The following is an 11305-nucleotide window of genomic DNA, read 5'->3' on the forward strand; positions in this document are numbered from 1 at the left end:
GAACCTGCTCCAGGGAAGCTTGCTAACTTGGTTGCGGGGATGAAGGTGTTAGTTTCAGAAGGTCCATGTGCCTGTACATCTGTTATGTATCTGTGGAATTGTCTCAATCTGTATGTGTAGCAGTGTGTACTTTGTATTAGTGTCACATCCACATGTTTTCATAGCACAGTCCACTTTCTTATTGCTAGCAGGCAATGTCACCCCAGGAGTGATGTGAGGTGTTGGTACTACCTCAATAATTCCATGTCACCTTCATTAGAGTCAGCATCATCATGCTATGTGTCTCATGGTGTTTGACCTGCAGCGAAACACATTACACACCCCTTACACAGTAAGTATTGCTTGGACGGGTGTGTGATTGAGTGTTATTGATGTGATATTGGAAGATTCATCTTCCAAGTTGTACTGCCAGTTAAGGCCATGTCATTGTCATTGTGTGCTTTTAAATTGGTCCTTTGCGGCTCTGGAGTGGCATCTCTTGTCATTTGCATCTGTCATTTGTCCATAGGTGTGTATCCCATTGTGTCAGGATATCAAACATGACTACCATTGTCACATCCTCAGTGTCTTCCTGGCCACGTGTCAATGTAGTGGTGTATGTGTTGTGTGTCCTACAGGGTTGCTGTGCTGTGTGTATATTACTAGGTTTCTGTACTTACCAACAAGTAGGCCGTTGCCATATCGTCCATCCTGAAAGTGCTGAGTGATGGTGCAGTGGCGGAAGATGAATGAATCATGTACACTCCCAGGATACTTTGCCACGATGTTGGTGGTCAATCTCCGGTGATCCACAATGGCCTGCACATTGATGGAGTGTGTGTGCTTCCTGTTGCAGTATAAATGCTCTGTTGCAGCAGATGGCACAATCTGTACATGTGTGCAGTCAATGGCACCAAGCACGTGCGGGAAGCCATTGATTTGATTGAAGCCCTGTTTGGTACCCTGCTGCTTCTGCTGTGTGCAATCGGGATTTGCGCCATTTTCCGGCTCCGCCTCCCGGCCGTGCGGCATTTTTGCGCGGTTGGATAAATATGGCGCGCAGGTGTTTAAGTCTTTTTTTGGACGTAAACGCCTACCTTGCATCTCAATAACACAAGGCGGTTTCACGCATCCAGAAAATGACGTACACTGGGATATTTTGCCGTTAGACGGGTCTGGTGTCAAAGTATAACTATGGTGTTAACTTTGCGTCAAATTTGCGTCCATACAAATGATGCAAATCCGCCGCAATCAGAGTATAAATTTGGGCCTAAGTGTGACTACAGTGGTATTGCATGAGCTTTGCATGTCTCCTAGATAAGCTTTGGCTGCTCATTCACAGCTACCTCTGGAGAGCCTGGCTTCTAGACACTGACTACACTACACTAATAAGGGATACCTGGACATGGTATACGGTATAAGTACCATAGGTACCCACCACACACCCGGCCAGCCTCCTACAAGGTCTACTACTACTGAGACAACATTAAATCCCAAAGAAGGCAGAATGAGCATGATATCTGTAGTGACTGTATTCCATAGCTAAGAGTACTATGGAATAAAGTGACTCATTGTGACTGGACTGTCAGGTCAAAGACAACACTAAATCCCTAAAGGTAGAAATACCATGATATCTGTAGTGATGGCATTCCACAGCACAGGTAGCTAGAGCAAAGGTTTTAAACACCATGCCATTTTCTGCTTGTCTGATATTGACTTCATGAATATGTCTCTATTTACAACTTATACCTCTCTAAGTAATATCAATTTAACATTTCATTTGAAGTTATAGGTTCTCTTCATCATCTTGTCCCAAAGTCAACTGTATGCAAATCCTCTTCTTACCTAGGAATACATAAACTATTCCAACGTAACACCGCTATCTTTCATTATTATACCATAGTTTACGACTATCCACAGCTCAATTCAAAGCTACACTCAGCATACAATTAAATGAATTTGTTAGAAATAAGAGTGTTATAAGGAGAAGGGGATTTATTTCAGGGAATGGATATCATTAAATTTGTATTTGAAAACATGTAAGTATGTGCCCGAGCAGTCTATGGGGTTGGGGGATCAGGGTTACTAATGGCAAAAGTCAAGTTAAGAGACTTTCAGGTCATGAGTGGCAGCAGGGGACTTGGAAAGAGGTTGACTTCCCTAGTGAAGGTGTTTCTGGATTATGATTTTTTTTTTTTATTTATTTTTTTGCTGACCGGTTCCCTAGACTGTGATCAGACTCCAAAACCTTTTCATTTATTGCCCAGTGATACCTCAAACAGGATCATCAAAGTGCCCCCTCTGGATGCCTAACTAGAGACTTTCTCTGAATTAGAACTCTTAACTAAGTTGAATGGTACCCCAAGACAAATTGTGTGAGTTTGGTAGGATACATGGGATGTTCCATCCTGTTGGGGAATGTAAGAAACCTGTAATAACACTTCTTGCATGGTAGCTTCTACTTTAAATTTTTTTCACCTCAGTCCTTAAATCCATTCCTTAATTCCGGTTGGGAAATCACCATTTATGAAAGGCAATAATGTATAGAAGGCTAAATGGTGAGTAATATACTACGTTGCGAAAACAACCTCTTATTCTTTCTTTTGTTGCAGAAGTACCTGTAGCCCTGCTCCCAATATACCACTCCCTATGTTTGCTAACCTTTTCTATATTATGCACCTTTGTTCCTCACATTTACCTGTTTTTACACATTGCACAATGACTCCTCTAAAATACATGATATAGGTCTAGGGAGAATTGGTAAATCAGGAGATAATTTGTATTAGTTCTGTGTTCCACTTTTTCCAAAATTTGGTTTGTTCAGTTGATCTTCCAATAGTTCCAAATTAGTTCATAGAGAACACTTGCACTAGGTAATTTGGTAGATTGGATATAACTGTTATATCTCACAGATTGTCGAGTCTTTTATATCAACCCCATGCCAAATTCAGATGCCAACTGTTCCATTGCTTTTAAAGTGTTGTCTTTATGAAGTTAAATTATGTTGTCATTGAAATAAGAGGAACAAATATGTGATGCTCAGCAATTAAGAGCAATAATTGTGTTTCGCATTGTATTGAAACCAAGAGATGTGCTAGCAATAAATCAAAAAGTATTGGAGGGAGTTAGGATCCTTGTCTGATTCTGTGTTACTTTCTGAAACGTTTAAGCATCTGTCTGTTTACCATATGCCTTGGTGAGGGATATTTATAGAGTTGGTTGCAGGTTACTGAGGAAGGAAAAATCTTTCCACAGTGCCTACTATATCCAACCAAATGGTTTCTCTGCATTTAGTACAATGAGAGCAATCACCTGCTCTGTATTTTGTGCTCAGTCAACAATAGAAACATATTATAAGGGCCGGAAATCACTATTTATCTGGGAGTGCTCTACCGCTTGCTTAAAACATTATTGTGTAAGTAGCGGCCACATTAGGTGAGCTGCTGTTGATATTACACATCTTGCTACCAGCCACAAGTGCTTTCTATTGCGATTTTTCATTCTCCAAAAGCTAGTTAAAGTCAATGTTCACCAGTGGTGACTTATTTTCAGATACATCTTCTGCACAGTTTCTTTCATCGCTTGGTTTCTCAGGCTGTAGATCAGAGGATTCAGAGCAGGAATTACAACAGCGGAGACAACAGCTACTACTTTGTCCTGCTCTTCTGAAGAACTTGAGTTAGGCCGCATCTCCATGAACAGGATGGTGCCATAGAAGAGGAAGACACAGGTGAAGTGGGAGATGCAGGTGGAGGCAGCTCTCCATCTCTTGGCTGTGGTGTGAATCTTCAGGATTGAAAGGATGATGAAGGCATAGGAGATGAGGATAACAATCAGAGAACTTAGCACAACTAACGAAGCAAAAACAAAACGCACTAAATCATTGATGGAGATGTCAGTGCAGGACAGCTTCAGCAGCACAGGGTAATCACAAATAAAGTGGTTTATAATATCAGGGCCACAAAAAGTCAGGCGATGCAAGCAACCTGCATGAATCAGAGAGTGTAGAAACCCCCCTACGTATGACCCTGCAACCAACTGCATGCAGAGACGGTTTGTCATGGTGACTGTGTACAGCAGTGGATTACATACTGCCACATAGCGGTCAAAAGCCATAGCTGCCAGGAGGACAAATTCAGTGCTGCCAATAGCAGCAAAAAAGAATAATTGTGTTATACAGCCATAAAGGGAGATAGTCTTCTTCTTAGACAGTAGATCAACCAGCATCTTGGGGGAAATAACAGAAGAGTACATAAGATCAAGGCATGAAAGCTGGCTAAGAAAGAAATACATGGGTGTCTGAAAGTGAGTGTTGCAGCCAACAATAACCAGGATGCTGATGTTGCCCAGAAGAGTGAAAATATAGACTGGAAGCAGAAATAGAAATAGCAGGATTTTCAAGTTTGAGTCACTGGTGATACCCAGCATGATAAACTCAGTGACAGTGCTCCGATTTCCAGGTCTCATGGCTGCTCCCAATGACATTTATCTGCAGAAAACCAACAAAGGGCTAATTTCATAATTATACTCAGATAACTACTTAAAGCCACTCAGCAAATGTCAAATAGTCTACCAGCCTATGATGTAGCTGAATGTTACTGCATGTTCTCCTGTGTGAAAGCCATAGGTACATGATTGTGTGTAGTTGCTGCCTTTCAAAAGGAACAAGAGAGGACATACATGTATTTCGTGGCTGTGAAAAGAGAAAACTAAAAAACCCATATTCTGAAGTAACCGAATGCTCAGAGTAGTGCAAACTGTGTTGTTTTCTGCCAACCCCAGGTCCTCTAACCAGTTATTGACAACATATATGAGTGCCAGCACTTTGAGCAGAGTCACATACACTTGCTTTTCATAATGGAATGCAATCCGAGATCCACAGGGGGCATTTCTTTAGGTCAAATAAACCCTGCCTAGTCTTCCTTAGTTGGGTGTCAGCTCATACAGGAACATTGACCATTGTCTCACTCATGCAGATGCGCATATTATCAGCAGTGTCTAATTTGTAAGATTATAAGTGCCAGGGCTCAAAGTTCTTCTCACACACACACCGCCAGCACTGCTTAATTTCTAGGCTGCTAAATAGCAAGGTTATCAAGTCTCAGTTCCACCTCATGCCTCTTTTATCCACCACAATATTCAGTCTGCCTCTTTTTCCACTGTTGCAGGTTCCTTCACACCCTACTATCTCTCTTCATCTCTCTTTTCCTCTATTTCTCTTCCTCTTTCTTTTTTTCCCTTGTGTTCTTCTCACTCTCTTGCTCAAAGTATGATGATAGAAAACAAGACCCATTCCTCAAGAATGAGCCCAGAGACCCCTCTTGCAACAATAGGCTCAAATGAGTCTTGGCTATCAAAGCTCACTCATAATTTCTTAAATACAGATGCTCGGGCATACACACAGGGTCACTCCTAACTCAGTAAGAAGCTACGTGGCCCTCTTCTAAGTCCAAGCTAAGGAATCAGTCCACTTCAGCTTCATTGCAAGCTCTCAGCTCTATGCTATCTGGACCACCCTCACTTCTGTTTATATCTATGAGTGTATGCAATGGTGTTTGTGCTGAAATTCTTAATCACACTAATTGTTCAACCCAATTTACAGTCCAACTGCCTTAGAAATCTAGACTGGGAGCACTAGCTTTCCCCTGCATTCCCACAGATATTGCAACCCCATGGAGTTCCCTTTAAGTATACACTTATGAATTAATGCATTTCTCAAGGCAGCATCTTGGGAATGTGCTGGGAGTTCAGCCCCTATGATTTACCAACAACCCATTCTCAGGCAGACCTCACACAGTCACCATATCACCCTGAGCAATTGGATATATTCAATTTGTAGTGTGGTATACTCTGGTTATCAGTGTACCTGTGTAGTAGGCTGACATGCTGATTATGAAGGTGCTGGCAGGTGTGTCATGTCACTGGTGGTGTGGCACAACGTGCTGGATGCAGTCATATAACATTTCCACTTACAGTCCTGAATGTCTGCCGCTACAGATGAATACTATGTTGAATATTCCCATAGCCTTTCAGAATACTAGTGGACTATGAACTTAATGCTCATGGATTATGATCATGCAGCACATTACTAGCTGGTTGCGTAGTGCAGTACAATGCTCTCAATTACATCTCCTTTCCAATGCTGGATTTACAATGACTAAGTACATATGTCAAATACAAAAACAAGGAGATAGAAGAAATGCACGCATTACTCTTATCCACTGACAATCTCTTGGGGCAGGATCAGAATCCATCATTTTATGCCCACCATGCCACCTCAGTTTAGACCCAGCCATATGCACATCCGTCTTGACCCTGTTCCTCATGGGAACAGTTTAGCCTGAACTGTTAGGCAAAGTTTTCCCTAAACCGGAACACACAATCCAGGGCTGGTTTTGCACTACTTAGGGCTCTTCAGCCAGGTATAGCTTGGTTCTAGTGGCACAGAGTGCCCGGCACCAATGTCTGGACATACCCAACGCATTTAGGTGGTCAAATACAAAAACATCAAAGTGATGGGTGGAATGCCTGGATTATTCTCTGCCACTGGCAATCACTCGAGCTGCATCCCAATTCATTATTTTCCACCCACCATGCCACCTCATTATAGACACAGCCATATGCAAATCAGTCTTGACCTTGTGCCTCATGGGAAAAGTCCAGCACGAACTGTCAGGGCAGCTCCTCCCTGAACCGGAACACAAGAAACCTAGGACACGTTCCACCTTAGTTAGAGCTCTTACACCAGGTGTAGCTTGGTTCCAGTGGCATAGTGAGCCCGTAAGCCAGGTATACTTCACACACTTAGGTATATATGTCAGCAAAAGAATTCCTAAGAATCCCAACAAAGTCCACCGTCTAGAGAGCCAGGTGAAAAAATACCTCAGATAGCGCTTGCTCGCCTACCATGACAAGAAAGATACCTCTCTGGTGACTAGTGGTAAAGATATACATACACACCATAAGTGGGAATTTTACCTTTGGCCCATGTTCAGACACAAAGCATTCAAGCTTAACTTTATCACAGTTCCAAATCCAAAGAGGCCATTAGACCAGCTATATTACATCTCGATCACTGGTAGAGAAACAATTAGGCAGGTACTTCTTGTGGTGTCAATCCTAGTCCATGACAATTTCAGTGCATGCCTCTCTTCAGCAGTGGCAGGCACTGGATTATTAATTAGACTTAGTAAGCCTGATTCACAAGGGTAATTTACTATTTTGAGCAAATTACACTTTGGTAGTAATTTACACTTTTGTAGCAAGTGCAATTCTACACTTGGCCAACCACTGGTACCGAAACACACTCCCAGATACAAAAATGGAAGTAGGGATGTGCAGTGCAGTTTATGAACATCACTTGGTACTTACGCCCATATTTATACTTTTTGATGCAAATCTGCGCTGACGCAGTTTTGAGTCAAAATTATTACTCCAGGCTAATGCCATTTCTGTGCGCTGTGCGGGCATAAAATATATACTTTGATGCACGGTGGCGCAAACCACAGGGGTGAGTCATTTTCTTTGACGCACACCACAGCGTCACCTTGTAAAGAAAAACTACGTTAATGCAGCGGAAATGACTGTGAGACGATTTACGACACCGCAAACCGGATATGCAGCGTTTTTTGACGCAATAGCGTCAAAACCCGCCGCAAACACAGCAATTTGTGCAGAAGAGAGCCAAAATGGATCCCAGATGTTTGCACAGACCCCAGGAAGATGACAACAGACCAGGAACCAGCCAGGAGGACCCACACAAGACCCAGGACAGGGAGAAGAAGAAAAGAAAGTGTTGCTTCAGTGCAGAGGAGCATGAAATTCTGGTTAAAGAGGTGACGGAACACCAGCACCAACTGTTTGTCACCTCAAAGTTGCCAATCAATAGGAGAGAGGCAATATGGCAACAAATTGTTGACAAGATTAACAGTGTGGCAGAAGTACGCAGAACAGTCATCAAATGCAAGAAACGCTGGCATGACTGCAAGCGCAGGACCAAGGAAAAGATGGCCAGGAACAGGAAGGCAGCACTGCAGACTGGAGGTGGGAGTCCAGCACCACAGGAGGCCCTGGACCACATGGATGGTCATCCCTGAGGAGATCGTCACAGGGATTCAAGGGCAGGACAGCGCAGACTACCAGGAGACAACGCACATGCAGGGTAAGTCGCATGGGGAATTAAAATGCACAAATGTTAACTGCCGGGGGAGGGGGAATACCTACTACACAATGCATGTAAGTCATTATATTCAGGGAGTGGAATGGGTAAAGAGGCACGGCACCGGGCCATGGCCGTTCAGAAGAAACCTGGGGCACACCACTACACAACACCAACAACCTTTCCATGGGTGTTTGCTGCCATGCCAACGATGTTGCAAAGGTGAAGCCAGGCACAATGTCAAACTGGCATCCCGTCACACGTCAGCCACTATACTCCCTACATTAACTAGGGCCCAATTAACAACCTCTAGCCCTACCGACAACTGGAATATAACATTGACAACAGTTACCACTACCACCTCCGCTGTGTGTGCTAGTCAAGTAGCTAATGGCAGTAACGTACCCATGGATCAAACACACCCAAATTAGAGGTTTCAGGATGACAACGTTAACAATCCCCTGAAACAAGACAAATGTTCCAGTCCTGTCAAATGTGAATGTCCATAGTTGCCACAAACATCAGCCAATGTCATCCACATTAGGAGGTACACAGCACTAATGCCATACCCATGCTGCATATGTCAGGGTCCATCCTGTGCCTGGGTCACAATGCAACGTCCCAAATGTCATACTGCTCAGACAACAGCATTGAGGGGGAGGACACATGTAACTGGTCACAGAAATACACCTGCACAGTCAGAGGAGGAAATAGGACACTGCTACGACTATCAGGGCAAACCAATGTACCACACATTCCCCAACATCAGCAGTACACATTACCAAAGCTGACATTCATATTGTGCCATAACAGTGCTATACATAGTATACGCTACATTTCAACTACATATAGGTGGATGTGAAAGATCAGAGACTGGGGCAGGTCCAGATTGTTAAGTGTGGTGCTAATGCCATCAGAGCACCCACAGCCAGTGAAAGGCCTCACCATGAGAATGGAAGTAGACAGAGGGTTGGGTAAGACAAGAAGGTGGTAAATTACTATTTGGCCAGAACCAACACCTAGAGAAGATGATGCTGACAAGTCCACAAACTGACCACAATACATGTGACATGCAGGTGGGGCATAAGCCTGGGAGAATGCCCATTGGAAAGACAGGAACAATGAACAGGAACCTAGATCACAATGTGAAAATAATCACAAGGCAGGCATGTCACATTACAAAGGCCACAACACTGATACACTAATTGTACCGTATTTCATTGCAGAGGACGATGGATATCCTGCGGATATGCCTGTCCAGGACTACCCTGATGACATGATTGACGAGCTGACACACATCCGCCAGCAGACCCTCCAAGCGGTCCTTGGAACCCTCCAGACCCCACCTTCAATCACAAGGAGGAGCACAGATACAGCAGCCATCACAGAGGACCCACCCACCACCCCAATTGTACGACCTGCCAGCTCTAATACAGCTGAGGACTCTGACGGCACTGGCACCAGCTTTGAGAGAACTGTAGTCGGAGTACAGCAGGAGCTGGCCAAGGAGGTGCGGGTGGGGATGCAAACTATGGCAGCCAGCCTAGAGGGGGTGCGTTCGTGCATGATGTCAACTGAAGAACAGGCAGCAGCTATGCAAGGGCTAACAACTATCTTGCAGGAACAAGAAAAAAGGCTAAACAACAGCAATCCTGTCAACGCGTGCACGAATGCAACATTGAAACCCTCAGGGCCGACCTGGCTGCCTACCATCGTGATGTGGCTGCTATTCTTAAGAACCAGCAGATCCTCCTTGCAGCAGTACTGCCCTTACGACCCCCACATGTAGGAGCTACGGGGATGTCTGACTCCACGTCTACACACACTGAGGTGTGTGTTGCCCCTTCACAACCACCACCACCAAGGGCAGAGGAGGCAACACACACATCAGAAAGTGAAGACCAGGAACAGATCACCTTCACACGTAAGAGTACCCGGTAGCACTAGTCCCTGCCACATGGCCACCTATTACCAAGGTCCTGCGCTTTGTAACATGCCAGTCTTGCAACAACTGTACTCAAGCACTGTTCTGCAAACCACTGTTTATCTTGTCAGCCTGCCCTATGATTGTCTCTCACTCATTGGCAAGTCCTGTCCCTCTGCACTGTCTGACACTTCACCCCAGCATGTCCAATGACATGTCCTTTAGCACTTGTGTAGGATCACAATGGAAGATGTCACTATAATGGACTCACAATCATGGACAATGTACATATAGCACTACAGCACTTTTCAATAAATAGCACTTACACAACCACTTTGTCTATGTGTAATGTGACACATCAACCGTGCAGTAGATCAGTGAATTTTGCCTCCTGTCAATTATCATAGATTGTCAACACAACTGTCCTGAAATAATGTGGGCTGATAACTATGCACAGTGGCCTGAATTCTACCATACTCTGCCCTTCCTGAGGGTTATTTCTGAGAAAAAGAGAAACTATACACCATAATGCTGTGTTGGACAGAATAACGCTTCCTCAAGGGATGTCAAATCCAGAAAATAGTGCCTTCAAATTGTTGCTTCAATGCAAAACTAACGTATGTGACATTTCCCACAAATTTAAGCTAACACACACTAAACTGCATGAATGGAGGTGTATGAGTTTACATCCAAATAAGTAATCATGCTGAACAGTGTGACAAATGATCTATGTGAGTTATGTACACTATACTACAAGAGAGCTTACTACCACTCACCTTATAAGGATTTCCTTGGAGATGAGACTGCAGTCAGACTTAACACAGTGTCCCCAATACTAAATCTGGAAGCACAGTATGTGACATTGAAAACATACATCATGAAAAAAAAACACACTTTGGGATCCATAGTAACCGTGATTGGTGGTTGCAATGAATGGCTGAATCTTAGCTAAGTAGCTTTGGGGTAGCTGCCAATGTTACAGCTCAGTTGGGATTTATTTGCAGCATAGGACACAAAATCTAATACAAAAGAGACACTGTTCACTCATGCCAAAGCCCTGATCTACAAACATTTGACACATACTGTAAAGGGTTACCTAGATATTTATTAAACAGTAAAAACAGAAGTGAAAACTCGGGGAAAGACCTTACCTTACCTAATCTACTACTCATTACCCACAACTGTCCCTAACTAACCTAAGCTAAACTTACTTATCACATTTAACGAAATGATCTAAACATCAA

General features: G+C 43.6%; 1 protein-coding gene across 1 annotated transcript; it reads right to left on the reverse strand.

Moving 5' to 3' along the window:
* Positions 1–3507: 3507 nt before the first annotated feature.
* Positions 3508–4446, reverse strand: LOC138287023 (olfactory receptor 5J3-like). The gene has a single exon (XM_069227384.1). The coding sequence runs from the start codon at positions 4444–4446 to the stop codon at positions 3508–3510; it is 939 nt and encodes a 312-aa protein (XP_069083485.1).
* Between the last annotated feature and the right edge of the window lie 6859 nt (positions 4447–11305).

The sequence above is a fragment of the Pleurodeles waltl genome, chromosome 4_1 (genome assembly GCF_031143425.1).
Source record: "Pleurodeles waltl isolate 20211129_DDA chromosome 4_1, aPleWal1.hap1.20221129, whole genome shotgun sequence".
Taxonomy (NCBI): Eukaryota; Metazoa; Chordata; class Amphibia; order Caudata; family Salamandridae; genus Pleurodeles; species Pleurodeles waltl.

Coding starts and splice junctions, on each gene's coding strand:
- LOC138287023 (XM_069227384.1), bottom strand. CDS start 4,446: ATGAGACCTGGAAATCGGAGCACTGTCACTGAGTTTATCATGCTGGGT.